The sequence below is a fragment of the Onychomys torridus genome, chromosome 9, assembly GCF_903995425.1.
Source record: "Onychomys torridus chromosome 9, mOncTor1.1, whole genome shotgun sequence".
Lineage (NCBI taxonomy): Eukaryota > Metazoa > Chordata > Mammalia > Rodentia > Cricetidae > Onychomys > Onychomys torridus.
The window spans coordinates 62,899,312-62,925,394 of record NC_050451.1 but is presented as its reverse complement, the minus strand read 5'-3'; the positions used below and the strand labels follow the sequence as shown (position 1 = coordinate 62,925,394).

Below are 26,083 nucleotides of genomic sequence, written 5' to 3'. Positions count from 1 at the left end.
CCTTAAGTTACCATTCAATTTAAGAGTAATACACTGAACACAGACTATTGTTTTCAACACCCTGATAGAATTGTGTTAAAAATTTTCCATATAATTAAAGCAACTTCCAGTTTATTTAAAGGGTATCTCTGTTACACAGTAACTTCCTTTGGCAGTCATGGACAGTCATAGGAATATTAGAACATGAATTCACATTTAGATCAACATGATTCAAACATGCACATGTGTATGTTTTCACTGACTTGCTCTTCTTCCATATAAATATATAAATATTGAATAAAGTGCATGGGAACATGTCTGTACATATATACAGGTACACATTTTCTTATATACACTTTAATAGATACTTACAGAGAGAAAAACCACATACACACTGGTAATATGTGTGTAGTCAAAATACATCTGCCAGGCAGTATTTATGTTTATTCTGATGAATTAAGTTCATGGGATAGAATCTGTAATCTTTTCCTTAATGCATATTGACATGTATAGCGTTTTAAACTAAGGCAAAACACATTAGAGCAGACTTCTTAACACTTCCATTTTTATCAGTTATTATGATCTAATCATTAAGGACCAACTCCTTTCAAATACAACCTCAGTACTAGTGACACACTATAAAGTCAGAGTCTGAAGCAATGACCATCATTCAAAGCACCTGTAAGGACACATTTGGGAAAACCTTAATGCATTTCCAACTTACACAATAAAGCTTTTAATTCCCAAACCGGTAACATTTCCCAAAGGCTTACAGCAAAACACCTTTATATTCAATAAAAGTCTTGCAGATTTTACCCTGTGTCTGTTGTCTGTTCCAACAGTAATGTGCAATTCACCCTTGTGCAGCACAGTGTCAAGGTGGACAGTGGCTGACCTTTGTTACTCTGCAGAAGCCATTTCTACAAAACATTATGGTGACTGATATTTGCTTTTTAGCGGGAGCTAGTGTCTTTCAGTGTAAAATGAATGTAGTTTTAGAGGGAAGGAACAGAAATATTGCTTCAAATAGTCATGAATTGGATCCAGTATGAGGCGTTTATATATTAGTTGAAATCCTTGATTCAATTGATATTTTCCCATTTCCTTGCCTGCTTGGCAAATGAGAAAAACTGAAAAAAAATATTGATACAAATTCTTTTCTGAATCAGGTAGGAAAGAAATTTAACTGGTTGATTCTCAAAATAAATTTGTTCATACTTTTTGACAACAACCAATTTGATTGGCATTTTTTAAATGCAAAGATCTTATAAATTTATTTTTATATCCTTAATAACTAAGAAACTGTTCCACTCATAAGATATAGTCAGTAGATCACTGTGGAACCAAACTAACCCATTTTAATAAATAATATAAATACATTATTGTGAAAGTATCAATTTTTAAAAAGCCTATATTTATTTATTTACTTTTGGGAGACAGAATTTCATGCAGTCCACACTGACCTCAAACTTGATAAATAAGAGAATGACTTTGAATTCCTGATTCTCTCACCTGCACCTTCCAAGTGCTAGGATTACAGGTATGCACCACCATGCTCTGTTAACTCAGTACCAGGGAACCAAGGGCTCCCTGCATGCTAGGTGAGCACTCAATGCAGCTACAACCCCAGCCCTTTGAAAACATCACTTTTACCTGATTAAGTGTCAATAGGAAAGTCACTTGATTTTTTTTTTTTTTTTTTTTTAACAGAAATAGCCTAAGAAACTACTGCTTACAGCGAGAAACCTGAGTTTATTGTTTAGCTGTGACAGTCAACTCTATGCACTGGGCTCAGCTTTAAAGGGCGCATGCGCAGTGCAGTGGTTCCATAATGAGTGACCAAATACCTCCAGGATGCTGTTTCTTTGAAGTGAGTTCTAGAATGTATTTCGAAAAGCGAAATTATCCTTTGATAGTTCACAGAGAAGAGAAGATACGAAACAAGACCACACTGCAAATTCAGGTAAAGCCCAAGAAGTAGAAGAGAAAGCAGCGCGTCATTGAATAACATTTAAAACCCTTCCACGTCCAAGAACTCAATGACACACGCAGCTAATGCCAGAGATCTTGTGAACTCTTCAAAATGGCGTCTATGAAAAGGCAAGAATGAAAAATATTGTCAAGTATTTCAATTAATTATATTAGCAATACAAATTTCATAATACTATTTTTTATTTTCAAAATATGCGTCATGGTGAATTTTAAATGCTGTTTATTTATTTTTTTAAAAAAAGAGGCTATTCATTATATTCAGTATTTCTAGCTATTTTTATGTACAATAATAGGTCACCAACTCACTCCCATGCCACCCATCAACAGCATGGCAGCAAGGTTTCTATTTGATAATAGAAATTAGATTGATTTTATGCCTCATTATAATTGTACAATAAAGGACAATGGTTTTAAAGATCCCATTAAAAGGACAATGATAAAACCAACACCCCTACCTCAAGTGCTGTCAGGACATTATCAAATGCACATTTTGTGACACCCTGCTCCCCATACACAGAATACAATGGGGCATATGGACACTGTTGAGTCACTGGAGTAGTCTGATGTGTCCCAGCCTCCTTATCCCCACCCCCCCACACAAGAGTAACAACTAGTTCCAGTGCAGTTATCACAGCAACCAGTCCATCACACACAGCTAACCTTTTCGTTCACGGTGTTGATATTGTCTGTACAACCCTCTTCTGAGTGCTGTTTTCCTAGTGTAACCATAGAGCAGTCATTACCGGTTGTAACCACAGAGCAGTCATTACCAGTTGTAACCACAGAGCAGTCATCACCTGTTGTAACCACAGAGCAGTCATTACCTGTTGGCTCAGCATCTTCCTGTGAGTTCTTTTTTTGTCCTGCTGGGAGCTGACTAGACTTGTAGGCCAACGCCGGTATAGTGTTCACTAAAATTAACTGCAGGGGCTTTCTGTTTTCCTTGTACTGACACTGAATGTACCGAGAGAAGGCGGACCTATAAGTCTTATTGAACAGTGTATAGACCAGTGGATTGACAGCTGAGGAGAGGTAACCAATCCAGACAAAGACATTGAGCAGGGCTCCGATGATGTGTTCATTGCAGGACTCTTTGCAGATGACGGCCATGATGTTGGTGATGAAGAAGGGGCACCACATGACCACAAACAGAAAGAACACGATGCCCAGCACCTTGCATGCTTTTTGCTCATTGCTGATGGACTGCATCGTCCTCCTGCCTGCATAGGAGCCTGGCTCCCTGTGGATGGACCGCTGGAAGAGCTTTTCCGATGACAGAGAACTCTGAGGGAGGAAGCTGAAGGAGGCTAATTTGGCCCGAGTGCTGAGGTCACTCACACACAAGGTGGCTTCTTTCTGAAGTGACTTGATAGTGAGGAAGTAGGTGATCACCATGATGGTTAAGGGGATGAAAAAGGCGACAAAAGAACCTATGAGGACGAAGTTGTCGTCCGCGAGCAGGCAGCTCCCCTCCTTAAAGACCTTTGAATCATCCTGTAACCCGAAGACTGGGATCGGCATGGATATACCTGGAAGAGACGGGAAGCGAGACACGAGATCAAGGAACTAGGCTATGAAGGTGAAAGCATCACCACAGAATGCTGGCTGGCCAAAGAGTTTATGCCAACTTACTTGAAGGGTTTCATATGTTACTGCAACTTATACTGACTTACTTTAAGGGTGTAATATGTTACCACAAGGAGCGTTGGGCTAATTCTTACTCTATATTTATTTATTAGCTGGAGAAAACACACACAGAGGCAAAATGAAGCAAATAAAAATGACCACTAACACCTCCATTCAGAGATCAACAAACAAATTGCCAGGGATAATTTATTACCATTTTTTTTTAAGCACAGGGTGCACGCATGCCCTCACGCAGGCCCTCACGAAGGCACACATGCAGGCACGCACTGGGAAACAGAGCAAGTTTCTGCTCTATCTACAATTTTGTAACTTTCCATTGTACATTATATTATCAGCATATCTTACTTACTTTGTAAAGTTACAGGCCTAATATATTTTCTTTCTAGCAAATTAGAAAAATATTAAAAAAGTAACAGTGACTAAAGGAAACAGTATTTATTCTCACCACCAAGTGGCATAGGTTACGTTTCTTTTGTCTACCCAGTACTTTATATGTAGTTTTAGATCTTCCCTTCCCACCTAATATTCATTATAAAACTGAATTGCTTTTGCTTGTTGAGACAGGGTCTTGCTCTAGCCCAGGCTGGCCTCAAACTCACATTGATCCTCTCGCTTCAGGCTCTTGAGTGTATGAGCCAACATGAACAGTTTTAAAGTTTAACAGATTTTTAAACTGTTTTTGAAAAATACTTTCTGCTACTAATTTCAAGTAATCCAAATGAATTTGGGTTAGTTTTAAAAAGCTTTTATCTTGGAGAAATTTTGACACCTGCAACCCCCCAAAAAGAACAAAGGTAAATGCTGTCCCAAAACTCAATGTTGTGTCCTCCAGGTCCTCACCTGGGATGTCCTTCCTTGTTTTGAAGCAAACCTCAGACATCACATGATTAAACATGTGCACATCTTATTCTGTAGATCTAATCCGGGCTTACCCCTAAAGAGAAATTTAGTGTTTCCTTCACATCATAGAATACAAAATTCATGTTCAAACTTCCCATTGTTCCATAAAAGTTAGTTATTTTCATTGCAGAATGTCCATTGGGACGAATCACCCCAAACAAGGCAGCCGCAGACTTGTATTGTCAAATGTATGACTTAGGTACAGAATGCTATTGTACAAGGGAATAGGAGCTCACAGCCAGTCAGCTGCTCTGTACTCGGGTTTGGGGAGTCTATCACGGTCCTCCAGGTAGATGCTCAGGCAGAGGAGTAGAGTAGTGAGGAAAAGGATCACAGTTGGCTCTGATCATGCTAATTTCTCACCATGGTGATTGGACGTTACTTAGTAGAGGTTAGCTTGACCACCATGGGAGGTTTTGTTTCCTCTTTGGAGCTCAGGAGATCTGAAGGAGGCTGGTTAAGCCAAAGCAATCACGGTACACTTTTTACTCAGGGTCGGGAGGAGGGAAAAGGAGAAGAAACAATTGCCCAACTCAGTTCACGGTTGCTTCCTTCACCAAAGGGTGGACACGCGGGGAGCTGCTCTTTCCTCCCTACACTTTCCTGTATTTTCAGTTTCCTGAGTTGCATGAGAGAGGGCCCTGGTAGGGCTTCCAGCCACTCTGTAGCCCAAGATGAGCTCTCAGGCCAGCTCATCCCAGAGTCAGGGGCCACTGTTTAACCGCTGCCTTGCCATCCGACAGGAAGAAAGTTTCCCTTTGAGGATGTGTCACACAAAGCCTGAAGCAGTAGTAACAACAACAGAACAAGAGAAAAACAGCCAAACTCTGTATGGGCAGAAAGAGTTTGGCTCCCCCCAAACACAGGAGTGACTGTCCAAAATCTGCATGGGCAGAAAGAGTTTGGCTCCCCCCAAACACAGGGGTGACTCTCCTAACATCTGCTGCTGGAAGGGACAGTAGCTGGAACTTAGAGTGATACTTGGCAAGAACATCTGTCTGTCTCCCTCCCCTCCCCTCTCCTCTCCCCCCTCTCGTGTGTGTGTGTGTGTGTGTGTGTGTGTGTGTGTGTGTGTGTGAGAGAGAGAGAGAGAGGGGGGGGGACAAACACGAGCGAGCTTGCCCACCATTTGGGCACACATGGGAGCCAAAGGCTGACATCTTCTCTACTCACTTCTTCACCTTATGTTTTGAGACAGAGACTGAACTGAGAGCTTGCCATTTCAGCCAGACTGGATGGCCAGTGAGCCCCTGGATTTATCTGTCTCCGTTCCGCCCCTCCCTCTCGATGCCATGGCCAGATTTTTGAATGGGTGTTTAGGTCCAAAATTGGGTCCTCATGCTTTCGTGGCATGTACGCTGCCCCTGAACTGTTTTCCTAGCCTGGTAAGGCTCTTTCTGAGTGCCGTTTGCCCATAACAATACAGGCTACAATGGTGATATTTGCCACTTGTCTGTGCAAAGTCATCCCAATTTCCTTTCTTTCTTTTTGTTATTGTAGCTTTGTTCTGTTTTTGGAAAGTGAACATCAATGACATCAGGGATACTTTTGTGGTAAATGACTCTTCATTCACCACCTGTTTGTCCCTACCACACTGTTGAGAGCATCCTCTGAGCCACAAGTTGTGACTGTAAGGGTACCATCCTCTGAAACCTTCTGATACCTCACCAAATTTCAGTCACCTCAGAAAACTAACCATAAAAGACAACCTGTGATTTCTAAGATCATTTTCTTTTTCTGCCAATATTTGAACTCCTATCTACGAGAGACATCTTTTTTGTGTGTGTGTGTGTGTGCTCATCGAGTCTTATTATACAGACTCCCTGCTTGCTGATTAGAATGGATACACTGAACATCCATTTCAGATGGACTTAGATTTGAGTCTTGGCTATGGCTCTGGGCTCCCGGCATGAGGCTGGTGCCAGCATGCCTTCATGGATGGAATGAGGATAAAATGGATCAAATATGCAGAGCCCCAGGGTGGTGCTGGTCTAAAGGGCATGGAAACAAATGGCAAAGCTGGTGGCAGTACTTTTCTTTGTGGAATTACTCAGAAAAACAGATATCAACATTATTTTGTTCTAATCTATTGCGTAGTTTTTCTATGTTAGCCCTTTATATAATAGAGTTTGTAAACCAAGAGAAACAAAATAGTGTTTTGGCTGTTTACTATTGGCTATGTAACAATGATGTAGAGTTTGTAAACCAAGAGAAACAAAATAGTGTTTGGGCTGTTTACTATTGGCTATGTAACAATGATGTAATTATTAACTTCTGCCAGGGTCATATGAGGGCTCAATCAATTTTAATTTGGTATGGCTAGCACTGTTGATTACTTTTCTAATGTGATGGATTATAGCCATTACTGTTAGTCATGATGCATATAAACAAAATATCAACTGTCCAAAAAGGTATATGATTTTGTTATTAAACTCTTGGGTGTTCATTTTCTTGATTAATACAAAGGAATTTCCCACCGTGAAAGCCTTTTGCCTTACTACTTATGACCTGGTAATTTATAATGAGTGGTCATTTTCAGTGAACCAGAATGTAGGCCAGCCTAAAGCACCCAATCCCTCAATCATTTAGAATTTGTTACAGTGTCTTGGGTTGGTGAGACACATAAACTATACACTCCACTGTAGGATGTTTTGATTTCTGCAGGCTGGAAGGAAAGGGTGATGGAACTATTCACGTGTATACAAAGATCCTCCCTCTAAAATGTCTGAGATAAAGAGCTGCCTCAGGAGGACATGGTAGGAGATCAGAGGCAGGATTGTTTTGTGCTTGGAGAGGACACCTTGATTTGGATCACAATCAATCAAGCTCATGGGTCTTCAAATGGCCCATTTCTCCTCATGAGTAACACAACTATTTTGATTACAGTAGTGTACTATTTATTTGTAGTGTTTCTTCCTAAAACACTGTGGTCAGCAAACATTTGTAAAATGCTGGTCAGAAAATTAAAACAATACTCTAGAAAGAGGGAAAGAAACTTTAGTTAAGGAACTAAGGCATGTAGATGGGCTTTGTGTGTACAATAAGGAATGCTGAAGCATGCTCCTAGCAAGAAAAATGAAGAATGCTGGCTGATAGCCTAGAGTCTCGTCACAGTCATCTCAAGTGCATTAATTTTCTGGCTGCTTTGTTTGATAATAGTGGCTTTTGGAGACCTGACTTCTTCTCTCACTTGAAATTTCTGCATATTAAGCATTTTACTTTATGAGCAAACAGACGGGAACTTGAACTACGTGACTCTGCATTTTGTTTAATAAGCCCCCCCCCCCCCAGGAGTAGAAAACAGCAATCAAAATTCCCTAAAGGTATTGGGTCTTCAGTGCATATTTTTTATTCTTCTACATTAACATTCAGACAGTGAAGTGAACGGCGAAACATGGACACTAAGAACACAAAGGCTTTGGAGGATGTTCTCTTTCAGCTCCGTTGCTTGCTTTGCAAATAAAGTTTGCATCTCTAGCGAGCATTTTAGCACGGACTAAAGAATCTTAACTCTGAACTACTGGCTGTGACAGATGGGCTTTCTCTTTTAATCCTGCACTTTCATCATTTAGGATCTTGTGACTAATGTTTTTTTGTGGCAACTACTTTTCTTTAGATACAAGAAGTTTGAAGTACTAGGTAGTAAGGAACACTAGTGTGTCCTCCTGGGACACTGCAAGTTGAGGGGAGGCTTTCAGTCTATAGAGAGCAGAGATGATGGAAGCAGATATTTCAGGAACCTGAGGAAAGTTTTGAGTCATGGGTTTCAATTTTCCACAGACTGTTACCTTTTCTTTGCATTTGAACACTTGACTTTTTTTTAAATTATAAGAGATGATATACTAGCAGTTTGACAGAAAGCACAATAACAACAACGACAACAACAACAATAATAATAACAGGATAATCTACAGGCTGCAGGGAAGAGGAACTTGAAGATGGATGGAATACTGGAACGACACTCAGCAGTTCCAACGCATGGTAATAGTTCAAGATATTTTACACACACACATTCACAATACACTGACTTTTTAACAGACTAGAAAACGTTACCCAGACTACCCTAAGGGTTGATGAGGATTTCACCATATGAAGGTAAAAATTGGCCCTGGCCACCTTACACAACTCACTTAGAATTGCACAGAAATTTAGGGACAAAAATCAAGACTTCTACCCATCTTTTAATTTTTATGGCTGATATTTAAAAAAATTGATTTTATAGTAGTTATAATATCTACAACTATATTAGAGCTCATTAATGTTGGTTTCAGAAAGTTCCCAATAATCCTAAAAATCTTTAGCTGGCACAGACACACATTTATGTATAGTCTATGAGAAAGACAGAACTTCCATCAGATTATTTGAAAACTTTTAGCAACAAACATCATTAATTACCTTTAAATTTCACAGATGTTACATGTATAGCACACATATACACACACATGCAGGCACACACTCACATACCTACTTACATACCTACACACATATACATACATACACACATACTGTACATACACTTACAACACATACACACACACACACACACACACACACACACACACACACACACCCTTCTTCAATGATTCTATGAATTTTGAATCTCCACTCTTAATCCCCAAATAAGTTTCTTCTGTTGAGACATTATGCTTCTGAGGCTAGAAATTAGAAGGCCAATTTAAAATCCTCACTTGGTCTCTGCCACATGTAACAGTTGTCCTTAACTTGGCTTGCACATTAGAATCACCCAGGAAGCGTTTAAGAATGACAGTACCTAGGCCTCATTCCAGACTGACTTACAGAGTTGGAGAACTATGAATGCCCAGGCTCTGCCATGCCACCGAAGCAATTCCATGCCAGTGCCCTCTGAGAGCTAAGTGACGCGCACGGCAGAGGCTGGTTGCCACTTGTGCCAGCAGAGCTTCTTGGTTCGGTGGCTCCTGGTTCTGCTGCCCTCTCTGTTTTGTGGTGAAGGGACCGTGCTTGGAAACCTGGGGATGACCTCCCACGGAAAGACAGGTAGAATTCTGACTTGCAGATGCGTAGTGTCAACTGCAACTTCAACCCCTGGAAACCCAGCCATGAGTTTCTCGTTCCAGCGAAGCTTTACTTACATTTAGCATTTTTGCCTCTTGAAAATATAAGTATCTGAATCACAACAAATAATTGAAATCATTAAAATTTATTATTAAAAAATTCACTTATTAACATTGTGGGGAGGGCACGTAGGCCACAGTGTGTGTGTGTGTGTGTGTGTGTGTGTGTGTGTGTGTGTGTGTGGTGATCGGAAGAGTTGGTTCTCCCCTCCCACTGCCGGTTCTGAGGACCAAATTTAGGCCTCAGGCTTATGTAGCAAGCACCTGCTGAGCCATCCCATTGGCCCTGAAACAGGTCGTTATAACTTTGCTTTGCTCTTGAAACCACAAATAAGAAAGGAACTTTGGGTGATGGCTATGTAAATTAACCTGGTTTAATTATCCTGTATCATATACATGAATCAAAACTCACAGTATACCTCATATATATATATATATATATATATATATATATATATATATGTATATATACAGTTATGATTTTGTAACAAAGCATTAATAATAAACTCAAGTATACTGTTTCTTTTTAAATAAGCATGTAGTGGTGAATGTTATCCAACATTACCAAGTGTCCCTTTCTCAGTTGAGTATTTAGCAATATGCTTATAAGCAACGATTTATTTTGACAAAGATCATGCCTGGCCCATATTATTGAATACCGTCTTTTATTAGAGTTTCTCTGAATTTCTACTGGAGACAGGTTTTTTGAATAAATTTTACATGGGATATATCTCATTTTGGCTACTTCAGTCTGCAAGGTTATGTGTAGAAACAGTCCTGGTGTCTGGAGAGCTAGGCTGTGTATCCACACAACCCAGGACTGATGGAAGTCAACTGTGCCTGTGGGTTAACACGCTGGATTAATCATACTACACTCTAGAGAACCTACAATGTTCCTAATGCTCAAGCAATTACCAATTACCCAGCTCACCCTAGAAGGCCTTTGCAATTTGGTCTTTGTTCAATTCAGAATTCTTAGATTTTCACCTAATCGCGTAGTCTTCTCTATCTGGCTCTTCTTCATTATATCTGGAGTTACTCAGAGCAGCATTGCACCTGGTTTGCCTTTTCAGTTAGTTGCATAGAGATTTGAGTTGTTCCTGAGACCGGCCTCCTTTCACATGCATCTCCTCCCCAGTGAATTGGTTGATAGAATGCAGTGTCTTGTGAGTAAGAGGTGTTTCTTCGCATGGTGGCGCACAACTTTAATCCCAGCACCTTTAATAGGGAGGCAGAAGTAGGCAGATCTCTGTGAGTTCGAGGCTAGCCTGGTCTATAGCTTGAGAGCCAGGAAAAGGCACCAAAACTACACAGAGAAACCTTGTCTTGAAAAAACAAAAACAAAAAAAGAGGTGTTTCTTCTTGTGTACCTAGAATATGTTGGGGGTTGGCTTTAACCCATATTCAATTGGCATCAGCTAGGGATGGGTCCATGTGGACCTCGGCTGTCATGAAAGAGAAGTCATAAAGAATAGCTTAGTGCTAGTCTGAGAGTAACATGATAAATATATCCTGGTATGTTCTTAAAAGTCTAGGGGCACTGTAAGTAGTAACTGGAGTAAACAGAGATTCACATCTCACTTCTCCTCTGGACCAATTCTGATGCTATCCAAATGCTTCACAAAATGACCTTTCATGGTTCCAGGATTTCTATTAAGCAAGGGCGTGGGTAAGGCAGTAGGTTGAGCATCTGGGGGTGGGAAACCTGTCCCTCACGGCTATGTTTGCACAGAAAGCAGACTTTTTATTTTGTATAATTACCACATATGGCCGCAGATGGGGACAGTATTCCCAAACTGCCTCCTATTTCTTTCCAGACATTTCTCAAGGCATATCCCTTGTGGCAACTTTCCAAAATCATTTCCCTCTCTCCAATAAGATCTCTTTCCTAACTGTATTCATCATTGACTCCCTAATCATTTACATGGTGCTTCCAACACCTTAGCATTTTTTTTTTCCCTTTAGAGGTTTTCATTCCACTCATGGGATCATGGTCTCATGAGTAGCAGAGATGGTTTTTCTTAAAAACTTATTGTAAGTTCAGACCTCAGGAAAGTGCTGATGTGCGTGGGGAGCAAGCATAAGAAGGGAGAGGGGATGGGTTTGGAATCACAACACATTTTATAGACGTATCTTGGAATTACTGAATAATTTCATAGTGTTTCCCCTCAGTTTTGTTGGGAAAACACAGTAATGAGGTTTTGATTAGCCACAAAAGGCAGAAGAAAGCAAAGTGGACATCTACGTGAGTCAGAAGAGCTACCCACAGGGTGAGGCGGCACAGGGCGGACTACTTGGCCAGCTAAAACCACTGGGGGTGGTGGAGATGGGTGTCAACAGTGCCATGTGAAAATCAAGGCTTCAGTTTAATTCTTGTTTACTCTGATTCCTGGCCTGGAATCTGGCCCGTTATTTTCCTTAAAGCTCTTTCTCAGGTAAATTGATTATTGGGAAAGTAGAGAATCGTATAGTGGAGAAAGACAGAATTTAAAAGCCTGGAGTTTGTTTCCTGACTGTTCCTCACTAGCTGAGTGACCTTAAGCTGTGGAATTTTAATGATTCCATCTGTAAGGTAAGGGATGCTAGAGAGAGAGAGAGAGAGAGAGAGAGAGAGAGAGAGAGAGAGAGAGATCGAGATCCATCCTAATCTTCATGCAGGGCTGTAATGAGAAAATAGTGATACATTGGTTCAGAATTATTTTGTAAACTTCTGAGATTTATTTAAATAAAGCAATTACAATTCACTTCCCGCAGGGTGGGATTCTGCAGGTAATACAAAGGGTGTATGAGAAGTTCCAGGAAGCGTGGGATCTCATAGGGAAAATGAACTGTGCATATATGATTTATTAAGGAGGCAGTACAGGAGGAAATGAGATCAAGAGGCAAAGCAGAATGATGGTAGAGTGTGATGCTCATAGTGAGTTCCCATTTCTTGGGGAGAGTCACGTAGGAGACAGCTGCTGAGCTGGCCCTGTGGCTAAATAACATCCGGATGGCCTTCTGGTCCAAAAGGCAGGATCCAGGAGGTGCCTGGTCTGTGTGCACCCTGGTTGAGGAACACCTGGCTTTATGCATGCCAGGAGGCAAGCACTGGGCCATGTGTTATTCTGGCATAGGTGGGTCTGTCCTCATTGTGGGCTAAGGCAATCTCCAGATTGTTATGGAACTGCAGGCTCAGAAGTAAGCACACTTATTTCCTTTGTCTTGCTCTGTTTCCTTTTTTTGTGCTGGAGTCAAACCCAAAGCTCTACCTATGCTGGTCAAGGACATCCCCACTGAGCTACAAACTATGTCCCACACTCACGTCTTGTTTCTTAGTATAGACACTGAGTAGGTCCTCCATCTGGATCAGCAATCAGTTTTGGTCATTTATCCATTAATCAAATGTTTAATCAAACCGCCACTGAATGAGGTACTTAGCAATTCAAGAGAAAGAAGGGGCTTTACTACAGATGCCCTTATAATCTGAGACTTTTCACGGTCATCAATCCCAAAGAAGACTGGGGTGGGGGTGGGGGGAGGGAAAGCAAGCCGAAGCAGGGTAACCACCAGCATCACACCCATAAGAAAATGATGCATTCAGGGAAATCTGCATTTACCTTCAAATTTGTTGTTGAAGGGTACTCTAATGTATATTAGCAGGTCTGGAACATTTGGTCTCCAGACCTGTTTACACATTTCAAATTCATTAAAGAATCCAGAAAGCTTTTGTTTCAGAGAGTGTTAAGCATCAATTGTTCCAGAAATTCAAAAGAGCACTTTAAAAAGCAATCATTAATTGATTCATTTAATAATAAATTATCATATATTAACATGAGTAGTATATATTTTAAACAAAGAAGCCCCCGTGTTTCCCCAAACAAGTGTGAAGTGGTGCTGTTTGGTACGTGAAAAATCTCTTCACCATAGAAGATGGTGGGTTTAGCTTCAGCCTTTGTGTGATCACAAATCCTTGTGACTGGAAACTGCACCCTGCCCTCCTGAGAGGATGAGAGGGATGAAGGCAAATGCCATTTTGAAAATAACATTGACCCCCTTGGGCTTCCTGCGAGAGTCCCCGGGATTCCCAAAGACCTACACAGCACACCTAAAGCCACCAGTGTAAGAGAGAAAAGCAATTAGCGTGTGTCAGAAAAGCCCAGTTTGGTTCCCCCGTTATTTGAAGCAAGTCTGTTCACTTCTCTGAGTTTCCTCTGAAAAATGAGGATTGTTCAGTAACGTCCCTTGAAAGGCTTGTCATCAAGAATAGAAGTGAGACTCGCTGTACCGTGAGTGGCCATCTCTAACAGCTGGCAAAGAGAAGAATGCTCCACAGCTTCTCTTAATGTTCAGAGTTCTTCATTTTCTCTGAAATCCCTGCTGGAGCCCAAGCTTCCAGCCACTTTTGTTTGGTTCTAACAGAACACTGCCAACCTTACAGCTTTGGAGGTGTGTGCATGGCTTAACTTCTCTGCACAAACATTTCTATTAGCATCAAATCATTAACTCCCAAGGTAGGGACCCTGCAGAGCAAGACCGTCCTAGGGTGACCTGGAACAGAAGTGCTGGACATGGCCTCTGGGGTGGGAACCATGGAGTCACCCACCAACACTGAATATCACTGCACATGCCAAAAGTGGGCATGACTTAAGAAAAACAAGGATTCAGATTCACAGGGTGAGGATAAAAGAGATGTCCACTGTGGCTTTCCTCTCTGGGCCTTCTGATAGGTGGGATTTCTTAGTTGGCATTAGGGTTCATGGGAATTATATGAGTGACCCTCTTCCTACGGAACCCCCAATGAAAGGTCTGTATTGCCTTCTTTGTTAGTCAAGGTCTTTGGATGTAAGACATGGCAGCTGATTCTGGCTGGTGTAGCAGAAACTGAGCTTCATAAAGTGATACTGAGCACATAAAGGATGTGGGAGAGGGCTGGGCTCCAGAATAAAACCTCAGGAGTAAAACTGTACAGCAGATGCGAGGGGTAGATGAAGAACATTCATAGCTCTTTGCCCACTTAGTGCTCATGAGACCACAGAAGTGTCCCTTCTGTACTTGGGCATTAGGGGCTCAGTCCCTGGCTACAGGTGCTTTAAATATGTGACCCAACCCCTGGCAACTACTTTGTCTTGTTTGCTCATTTCATTCCTTCCAAAGTCGAAGTTTGACCAGAGCATTCCTATTGACTCCAAGCCTAGGTGCTAGAAAAAGTTGGGGAATTAGAGTTCTGAGAAGTTTTGGAGTTCTCAAGAACCTTTTCTAAATACTGAAATTGTGGTGAGAACAGCCACAGCTCTGGAGTGAAGTGGCTGGCACCCACTTGACTCAACACCAAGTACGATATGCTGTTGTGGCATATTATTTTAACTGTGCAAAGGTGTGTTGCATTTGTTTGTGCTACATTTGTTTCATGATGTAAGGATGTGTTGCATCTGTTTCACCTTGCCTGCCTAAGGCACCTGATGGGTCTAATTAAAAAAACAAACAAACAAACAACTGAATGGCCAATTGCTAGGCAGGAGAGGGATAGGTGAGGCTGGCGGGCAGCGGGAAAAAGTGGGAAGAGAAATCTAGGCTCGAGAGATAAGAAGAAAAGAATGAGGGAGAAAGTGAGGGACATGCCCAGGGCCAGAAGCCAGCCAGACACAAGAAGCAATGAAAGTAAGACATACCGAAGAAAAGAAAGGTAAAGAGCCCAGAGTACACAGGTAGATGAGGAGATACAGGCTAATTTAAGTTAAAGAAAAAAAAGATAACCAGAAACTAGCCTAAGCTAGACCTAGCATTCATAACTAATAAGTGTCAGTATCATGGTTTGGGATCTGGTTGGTGGCCTTAAAAAAGAAAAAGAAAAAACACCCAGTACAATATGCAGCTATTGTAATGGCCTATTTCAGAGGTGCTAATGCTGAAATTTCTGTTTTTTCCTAACCTGTTTGCCACTTCTCTTGGATTTTATTCTTTTTTTCCGTGACCTTTGCAGTTAGTGTAGGGTCAAGTATTTAATATTAAAAAAAAAAAAAATAGGACAAACCAGGTGGTGGTGGAGCACGCTTTTAATCCCAGCACTCAGGAGGCAGAGGCAGGTGGATCTCTGAGTTCAAGGCCATCCTGAGCTACAGAGTGAGTTCCAGGAAAGGCTCCAAAACTATACAGAGAAACCCTGTCTCAAAACAAACAAACAAAAAAAATTAGGACTAGCAAGATGGCACAGTTGGTAAAATGCCTATTGTACAAACACAAGGGCCCGAGTTAAGACCCTCAAAGTCATCGTAAAAAGCCGACACCTTGGCACACATCTATAATCCCAGAACTCCAAGGTGAGGCAGAGATGGGAAGATCCTTGGTACTTGTTGGCCAGCCAGCCTAGCTAAATCAATGAAGTCCAGGTTCAGAGAGAGAATCTGGCGGAGCTAGGGAGATGGCTTAGTGGGTAAGAGCATTTTCTGGATGAAGACTTCAGTTCAAATCTCCAGTCCTCACATGAAAAGCTTGGTCATGCATGGCTGAAATGCTGGCATAATATTGAAGATGGAGACAAGAGGATCACTGGAGCTTTCTGAACACCAGCCGAGCTTCAGGCTCAATGAGAGACCTTGTCTCCAAGGAGTAAGGTGGAAAGTGATAAAGCAAGATGTCCAAGGTCCTCCTGTGACTTCTCCACATTCCTATGGCATGTATACTTGGACACATGCACACACACACACACACACACACACACACACACACACACAATCAAAGAGGACACTTGACATTGACCTCTGGCCTCCACAGGCATGTATGCGCACCTGTATATTCATACATGCACACATACATGAACAGATACACACAGACACACATACACATAGACACACACACACACACACACACACACACACACACACACACACACACACACACACATTCACATTAGCCAATCTGGAAACACAAATTACTTCCTGACATCTGTGAACTCAAATGCTTATGGAGCCAGTGTTTGTAACTCAATAAAATATCTGCGTTATGAGGGAGGGTGGGAGGTGGTTGAGAGACTGATGTAAATGATAATATCTGTGCCCAATAATATCTGTGTTCAATGAAAAGGAAAACTGAGACACTTTACAAGCAAAACAAAATGTATCTGTGGGCTACAGACACTTTTCCATTTTGTTATTAGCTTGGCAAGCTTAGAGCTTTAGAGTATTTCTCTTGAGTTCTTTTTAGTTCACATCCCTCATGGGCTTTTCACCTTGGCCTTACTCTTGGGGTCATTGTCCCTGTACAGATAAAGTGACACCATTTCTACCACAAGGCTCAAAGTAACTTTTTATTTGGTTCCTAAATCCTGAGATATGCTGGGCTTGTTCTTGGCTTCATTTCAGATTCATACCCTTTGGCTCAGAAAACACCACTTTTACACAGATAGGTGAGGTCTCAATTTGACAAGGCCTCTAGGCACTATTTGGGGGTGTGAAAAATCCCTAACTAGCACCTTCTTTTTCTAACCACTGCTACACTTCAGTTTCCTGCTTTCTTAGCTGTTTTTGAGCTCCTAGAATTCTGGAAGCTTCTCTATGGTTTCATCTTTCAACACCTGTGTAATTGGTTCAGACCCTCACATCCAGGTCAGAGAGGCTCAGGATGAAGAACTCAGCCCTGCTTTCTCTCAAGTTGTATTTGCTATGAGTTAAGCAACATGAGTGTTGCTAGTTAGTGAAGAGTTTACCACTTTTGTCTTCTGCAAAGGTACATATACCCTGACGTGTTTGCTCAGGGATTTGTAGGGAGAATTATTTATTCCTGTATCTGAGAAACATTTCTGGGCTCTAATCCCTACTTTGCACATGCTCTATCTTTTCCATTCTAAGTATGCCTTTAGGTTTGCAGAAAGAGGCACTCACCTCAAGCTGAAAAGAACCTTTGATGGAATGTATGTGGTTGTTACCAAAAAGATCGTATATAGCTTTCTTGTGAAGAGCTCTAGTACAGCTTAATGGCTATCTCATGAAGCAGCCTTCCTGTATATTCAAAGCTTCATGCAAATATACACTCAAAGGCAGCACGCAGGAGAAATGACCCACCAGGTACCAGGCTCTGTGTAGGTCAGCACAGATGTTCTACCCCATAAGGAAGTGACGAGGCTGCAGGCACTCTTCTCACATTATGAAGAAAACACAAATGCCAAGATAGTCTATGGTTTGCTGCCAGCCTTGGAGCTAACAAATGAATGAATTAGGACATTCTGAATTATTTTCTTTCATAACTCAGATGTTTAAGGACCTTGGCCTGGTGGATGACTGTTAGTCTTGTCTGGTTTAACTAGTCTGTTGTGTTTATAGGCCAACTGGAAGGAGTTTTCATAGATCCCTTGACAGTGTGAGGTTGATTAGCATTTTCATGACTTTCATTTGGAAGCCGGTGCTTCTGGGCTGCAAGGATTAAGTGCATATACTTGTGGGAGCATTGAGATACAGATGGAAATTATTCAGTATTGCAGATTACTTAAGCATGGGCAAAGAAACAGAAAGAAGAGTTAGAAAATAGCCACCACCACCACAACAACCCCTCCACCCCAAGGGCAGGGCATTGTCACAATCAGTAAAATACAAGTATACAATACAAGTATGCCTGCTTGACCTCTTAACTTTGCATCTCGCTAATGGGCATCCCTACCTTTGCACAACCATGGCAGGGCTATGGGCTACATTCCATCCCCTTAGCCCAGGAAATGGCACTGCTGTGTGTGAATACTCGGCTCAAGATCTTCGGAGAAACATTTTCATTGCGCTTCCTCTGAGCATCCTAATGATGCTAGGAACCTGTAGTACACTTAATGACCAAATCGCTTTCTATTCCCACTGCTGTGCCTATACTGCAAGCCCTTTGGACTCATGTTTGGTTTTCTCCACTGTTCTTACTGCTTCAAGTCCTGCCCATGTTTCCTTGAGCCTCCCTGGCATGCTCTGGCCTTTCTCCCTTCCTCAGTTACCACCGCTTACTGCCTTCTGTAGGATACTAGAGCTGAACTGTCTGCTTCTCTGTTCTTCAGCTCCGTATACTGCTTACCTCTTTATGGTGGTGGGACTTGCTGATCCCACTGCCAGGACACTTTCTCCATTAACACTCACATAGCCAAGTCCTTATGATTCCGTATCCTCATAAATACCCTCTCATCAGAGGTCCCCTTCTGGCCACTTAGTCTGAACTAGTCCAGTTCACCTTGAATTTGGTTTCTGGTTGGCTTCCCTTCTAGTGTTTGTCACATGCTGAAGTCACTTTATTGGTTTATTGGCTTGGTGGGTGTCTGCTCCATGAGTGTGAGCTCCATAGAAGCAGAGACTTTTTGTAAATTCAAGCCTAGCACACAGTGCTTAAATAAAGTTTCTGGAATAAGTGACCAAGAAAATGCAGCAAAGCAGTTATGGCTAAATGGTAGACCCTCTCATTATCTTAGGAGTATAGCTAAGAGATTGCCCAAGTATAAGTCATTTGAGGGTTAACAATTTTGGCAGCTTGGGCTTTGCAGAAGATTCAGGTAAAGATGGAGAACTCTCTGTTGGCGTTGTTCCTAATGTCCTAGTTGATAAAATTTTCTTTATGCTTCTGACCTAATACTACATGGGGAGAACTGTGTGGCAGGGGTGGCTTTAACAAACATATACACACATAAAAGCAGAATGGGGATTACTTAGGAACTAGCAGGAGAGGGTGAAAGACAGGGCAGTGGATGTGAATATGAGTAAAGTACAAAGACATACACACATATCTATGTACAAAAATGTTGTTTTATATAACTAAAAATTAGTAAAAAAAAAAAAATCGGACTAGCAGCAAGTATTTATACAAAACTTACTATGTTCCAGACTCATCCTAAATGCCTTATGCAAGGTAGCTCACTCCTTTCTCATAGCAACCCTTTGAGCTGGCCTTCTCTCTTTTTTGCTGATGAGAAAATGGAGAGACAGGTTGATCATCTTGCCCAAGGTCACACAGTAAGAGGTGGAACTAGATTTTTGATCCACGCTCCGTCTGGCTCTGTCCTCTTGTTTTTTCTGCTGTGTGGCCTCAGCACGACACTTTAGGCATTAGGAATACATGTTCAGGGGTCAAATTCCCTCATTTTGAAGAGTGGAGGCGGTCAGGTCTGGCTCTTGGGTTATGAATCCCCGGGTTGTGGGGGCCTAGAAGTCACACTGAGCCCTGTTCAATGTTTTTATGAGCTCACATCTTCTTTTATAGGCTTGTGCCATGGGGGTGATCATTTCAAATTTAGAGCCATTAAGATGAGGTTGAGGTGAAAGCAGGGCATGGCTTCTCAGAGGAGACATAGAAAAATAAAGGCGATGTGGGGTAGCTTCTGGAACTTAGTTTGAAGGAATAATTGTCTTTTACTATAAGCCTCTAATGCTCATCTTCCAAGTCAACATTTTTTAAATTACCATTTCCTCTGCTTTTACAGTGTTTAATTTCTATCATTGAATTCCTGAGAACCGAGTCCAAGACCTGTGCTGATGCTGACTTTTTCTCCTCCAACTCAACCTATAGAGGATGTTGGAGGGCATAGAGAGCAAACACCCTTAAAGATGAGGGCAAACATTTTCATTTATGTGTCCAAGTTTAGAAGAAGTGGATTCTGCAAACACTTTAACACATAAGACATTTTGAATAACTGCACCTTGATGAACAGTGCATATGTGTGTGTGTGTGTGTGTGTGTGTGTGTGTGTGTGTGTGTACACATGCTTGTGTCTGTTGGTAAATCAGGCTCTGGGCTTTCCAGTTCTGCATTTTCTGGACAGTACTTGTCTGAGAATAGGAAAGCTCTTTATAATTAGAAAACACCGTGAGAAACAAAAGTCACAGTCAAAAGGAAATGAGACAGACGTTTATGAGAAAAGTCAGTGGAATGATGATAAGCTTCTGGGGGAATATGGCACACTGACATCCAGAAGAAGTTAATTTGCTGGGTTGTGTTCATGCGTTAACATAGACTAGCCTGTCACCCAAGAAGGACCCTGCAACATGGGAAACTTATAGGATGGAAAAAGAAACTTCTAGAAAGTTGCTATAGCTTTTCACTTCACAGGGGCAGGTTTAGAATAATGAGACTGAATACCCAATAGTGTGGGTATTCAGTGCGCGTGCGTGCGTGCGTGCGTGCGTGCGCGCGTGCGTGTGTGTGTGTGTGTGTGTGTGTATTCAACTGATCAAGCTGCCGACTTCTCTGTGATGTGCAAGCTAACTTCAATTTTGTGGGAGTACTAGGGAGTTGTTTAGGTTTCTTACAGCCTGTTGAACACTTGCACCTGATGTATTTTGTGGTAGGCAGAATAATAGTGTTCCAAAAAATGCCCTCATCTGATTCCTGGGATCTATGACTATGTTATGTTCCATAGCAAAAGAGGAATTAAAGCGACAGGCAGGCGGGAATAAAGCATCCAGATCAGTTGATCTCAACGCTAGATTGCATGCCCTGGACCACCCAGGTGGGCTCCATGTAATCATAGGAGTCTTGGGAAGTGGAAGAAGGAGGCAGGAGTGTTTGATCGGAGCAGCTCAGGGAGAGAAGACCCACCTGGTCCTGCCTGGCTTTGCAGGTGGAGCAAGTGCACAGGCCCAGCTCGTGTCTCTCCTGGATGTTGGAAGGAGGAAGACCAGCCTCCAGGGAGAGCATTCCTGCCAGCTGCAAGGTATTATTTTCCCTTATCCTGCCTGGATATCTCCATGGACACCTGCACGGGTTATGGCTCTTGCTCAAAATCCCCTAACTCCTGTGCTTAGAAGCGGGAGAGAAAGCTCAGAGGCTGGTGAGTGGCTCTTGTCCCTTTCTGTGCTATCGTTGGTTATTGCATACACATTGGGACCACTGGCCAACTTAAAAAACCCACACATCTGGTTGAATCCATGTGGTCTGACTTTACATCCCAGGTAAGACTGAGGACATGGGCTTTCCACAGAGCCCCTGAGTGGTTGTGATATAACATGAATTGACCTTTTCATCCTTCATAGGCCAGAGAAGATTCTGGGCCACCACTGCTCTCTCTGCCTTGGGCAAAAGGTGGGCAGCCCACCTGGCTGGGCAGTGTGGACACTAAGCCAGGGCACTGTCCATATTGTGGCTTTCTCAGCCCTCCTCCACTCTATGGTTCCTCCAGGTGGATTAATGATCTCTGGATTATAGACGTTCTTTAGTTTTCCTCTTGGCTCTGAGTGTCACTCATCTTCCCTCCGATTTGGACAGACAGCCTAGAGTCCCAGCTAGTGTACCTTCAGAGCATGACAAGGAGGCATCCTTTATTTTATGTGTTTGCTAGCATGTATATCTGTGTACCACCTGTGTGCCTGATACCTGTGGAGGCTAGGGGAGGGCATTGTATCCCCTGGAACTGAAGTTACCGATGGTTCTGAGTCACCATGTGGGTTTTGGGAATTGAACCCAGGTCCACTGGAAGGGCAGCAGTGCTCCTATCTGCTGAGCCCTCTCTCTAGGCTTCCCTCTTTACTGTGATCCTGAGAGAACGGGAAACTAGCTGAGCCAGCCAGGTGGCTGCAGACATTAGCACCCCTAAATCCCACTGTGGTCCTAGAAATGCCTCCCGCTCCTCCCCACTAGGCTGCTTTAGCGGATTTGGTCAGAATTGGCTTCATCAGACATTTCTTCCATTATGTGACACAAGAGGTACATCGCTGAGTGCATCCAGGCAGCTCATTTGGGGGCTGGACCAGTTTGGGACTGAAGGTTATAGGAAGACCTTTTAAGAGGGGCTTGGGGTGATGCTGAAGAAAATATATCACTCCAGGACTGGTGCTACCTGACTTCAGTTCTTACTAGATGAAACATTGCTCCAGGTTTTTATGATCTACAGGACTGGCGACAGGAGTCAGGAAAGACTCCTGTGCATGGGGATGTGGAGCTCTTGGTTGTCAGCTGACGTATCTGGGAAGAGGGAGCCTCAGTTGAGGAGTTGCCTCGATCAGATTGGCTTGTGGGGGCATTTTCTTGCTTAATGATTGATTTGGAAGGGCCCAGCCCACTGTGGGCAGTGCCATCCATGGGCAGGTGTTCCTGGATTATATATATAAAAAACACAGCAGGCTGAGCAGGCCTGTAGTAGTACTCCTCTGTGGTCTGTTTCAGTTCCTACCTTGCCTTCCTGCAATAATCGACTGTAACCTGTAAAACCAATAAACTCTTTCCTACACATTGCTTTTGTCCATAGTGCTTTACAGTGATTATAGGATCAGAGGCAAACTAGAACAGTGTAGTGGGTAGCCATCCCAGCCTTGGCCTGGAAGTTCCAACCCCCATTGAGGCTTCGGTAATGGTCACGCCCACAAGGCGGGGTGGAGGAAGGAAGCAGAAGATCCAGGATCGAGAGGAGGGCTCTCTCTTGGTTATGGGACACTGGACACAGGGGGTAGACTGAGCAGAGTTCTCCAGAGAACACCCCCAGACTGTGCCATACCTTTGCCAGACCCTACAACCTATCCCTTCATTTGTAAGTTACCCCACAAAATAAAGCTCCCTTTTAACTACGTGGAGTGGCCTTAATAATTTCACCAATAGAACAGTACTAATATACTTAACATTTAAAAAAATCATACTCAAGGCAGCAACAGAATAGTGCTTGTAGCCAGAGCATCAACCTCCAAAGCCTGTGGTGGGCTGGTGGGCTTTCTACAAAGTGCTCCAAGTCCTAAAAGTCCTAATCTTCAGCAGTGATCTTCCTTGGCAATAGACTGTACTGTCTGCAGATGACCAAGATAAAGTCAGATTCTGGGGGTGGCCCCAATCTAGTATTACTGATGATCTTATTAAAAAAGGGGGGGGTGATTAGGACCCAGGGGAAGATCTGCACATGGGGCTAATGCTTTGTATGAAAGTGAAGACAGAGATTAAGTGACAATATGAAAGCTAAGGGGCACCCGGGATTTCTAGCATGCTGGTGGAATCTAAGACAAGGGCATGGAGAGGACCCCAGAGGGCAGAAGACTGGCTGCTACCCTGGTCCTAGTCTTCTGGTCTGTAGAGAGAGATAAGGACTGTGCTGCAGCAGCAGTCCTAGAAGTCAGGATTCACATTTTCTACCTTTCAGAAGGGATGCTGTAGACTGGTCAAATTCAGGGACACCTATTTGAGTCTCAGGCTGAAATACAGAAAGACTGACAACCATTCTTAGCTAGAGAAACAGAAATTTCATAGGACTTAACCTACTATGTCTTTCAGCAACGAGAAATTTGTAGAAATCCCTTTGGAGCCAGGTATGGTCATGTCTCAGTTTGCAGCTCCTTAGAGAGTAGTGAAATGGGGAAGTTATCCCCAGACGGGTGCATATTTTTCCTTGCTTTTCCGTGTGCTTTTTTGATGTTCTTCATTCCATGTATCCAGCATGTATACATGTAAACAGAGGCAGAATTCCAAAATTCCCCTCCCTAATGGAGGTGGATGGCAGGCAAGTAGGTAGGAATCTATGAGAACTTTAAGACCTGGACAAAAGTATTGTCCAAAATACAAAAATTTGCAATCTCAGAATTAATACACTTAAATCTCTGTTAAAATGTTGCTACCCTTTAGGCAGATCAGTTCTAATAGTTGAATAGCTAAGTTATTCAGCATAACACATTAATACATGTGATAGGGTATAAATGGGCTCTCCAAAAGTAAGAGGGGGCAAAGATATGAAATGGCCATGGGCACTGGGACAAATGCTTTCCCCTGCTCCTATCTGCTCACACCTAGACTTTCTTACAAGAGGATCTGCTTCCTAGCATTCAATAGAGTAGAATGATGTTGAGTTGAGAACAAAGGGGTAGATGAAAGCAGTCCCCTGTGGGGCTTTGTCTCTGCTTATGCACTTTGTCTTAGAAAACTGAGCAATTCAGCAGTGGGCTGAGAATAGGACTCAGACATTCTGGGGCCCCTGCCAATACTGTCTCATCCCTTGGGAGAGTACCCAGTTGAAATTTTTCTCTATAGAAACTCATTAAAATAAAAGCAAAGCACCAGTCCCCTATAGATTTATAATCGAACTAATATACCATTTAGAAAAGACAAAGTCAAAGCTTAGGCACAGAGGTCTATCTTTCCAATGAAACTTCAGTAAATCTAATTACTTTCACACTTTCCTAACAAAGGCAGGAGGGAAGAAAAACATTTAAGAAATGTTGCTGAAAATGCTATAAGCTTCAGAAATTCAAGGGTGGGAAACACAGCAAGGTTTCAAATTGCAGGAGAGCTTTTAAAATGGATGTGAGAATCAGTTGTTCCCAAGGAGTATGGGTCTTTTAAATGAACACGGACACTGTGGTAGTTGGAATGAAAATGGCCCCCAGAGGCTCAAAGACAGTGGCACTATTAGGGCGTGTGGCCTTGTTGAAGGAAGTGTGTCACTGGGGGTAGGATTTGAGGTTTCAAATGCTCAAGCCAGGCCCAGTCTCTCTTTCTTCTTCCTGCCTGCCAATCCAGATGTAGAACTCTCAACTACCTCTCTAGCACCATGTCTGCCTACATGCCGCCATGCTTCCCACCATGGACTAAACCTCTGAACTGTAAGCCAGCTCTAATTAAATGTTTTCCTTTATAAGAGTTGCTGTGGTCATGGCATCTCTTCACAGCAATAAAACCCTAACTAAGACACATCTTTAAGTTTGTGGCAGTGACTTCAGCAAGACTCTTCAGGCTTCTTGAACAAAATCCTAGGCTGAATAGATCACTCATGCAATTGAGGGTGGTGGTTATGTATAATTTCATACTTGGAAAACATTTTCTCAAAACTTAGATTAAGAGACATACTATACTATTATTCAATTCCGTAACTGATTCATAGATATATTTTCTTCATGGGTATATTTTACTGAAAGTGTAAGTGTCAGGTATGACTTAAATCCTGAGAAATATAACCTTTGTCCAAAATAGCAACAGTTCCTATTGCTAAGCAGCTTACAGGTCAGGAAGAGGCATCATTTACATCAGTATGTCAAGTATTAGCGTGAGGAGGGAGCAAGGAATCAGATACACTGGTATCTTAGACCCAACAGGCTGCTATAACAAAATACCATCAATAAGGTCATTTATAAATAATAGAAATATAGAAATGTAGATCTTATAGTTTTGAAGGCTAGAAAATCAAAGATGGAGTCAACAACAATTGACTGACTGATATAGACTCATTTACATATATATACACACACATAAACTATGTATTTATACATACATACATACCTCACACACACACAAAAAAACCACATACAAAACCATATTCGTGGCATTTCCATGTGGTAGAAGGGCCAAGGCAACTCTCTGAGGTCCCTTCTACAAAGGTGATAATCCATTTGTGAGATTTCTGCCCTCAGGATTTAATCAGCTTTCACTAGCACACTGGCGATTAGGTTTCAGTACACAGATTGTAGATGCTCAACATTCAGACCATATCATGCAGGGAGGACCACTTGACTTGGATTTGAGAACTGATTAGGAAAGATTTCTGGGGATAGTGATAGCCAAGCCTTCAAAAA

The 26,083-nt window shown here is 42.2% G+C and overlaps 1 protein-coding gene across 2 annotated transcripts in view; it reads right to left on the bottom strand.

The window, feature by feature from the left end:
- Positions 1 to 1,490: 1,490 nt before the first annotated feature.
- Positions 1,491 to 26,083, bottom strand: part of Htr2a (5-hydroxytryptamine receptor 2A) — a 63,098-nt gene continuing 38,505 nt past the window's right edge. The window contains exons 3-4 of one of the 2 annotated variants that reach the window (XM_036200027.1): positions 2,632 to 3,500; positions 1,491 to 2,069 (exon numbers count right to left, since the gene is read on the bottom strand). In XM_036200027.1, coding sequence (XP_036055920.1) covers positions 2,058 to 2,069; positions 2,632 to 3,500 — 881 coding nt within the window. In that variant the 3' untranslated portion in view covers positions 1,491 to 2,057. Of the gene's footprint in view, positions 3,501 to 26,083 lie in introns of both variants that reach the window. The other variant, XM_036200026.1, reaches the window with a different exon arrangement.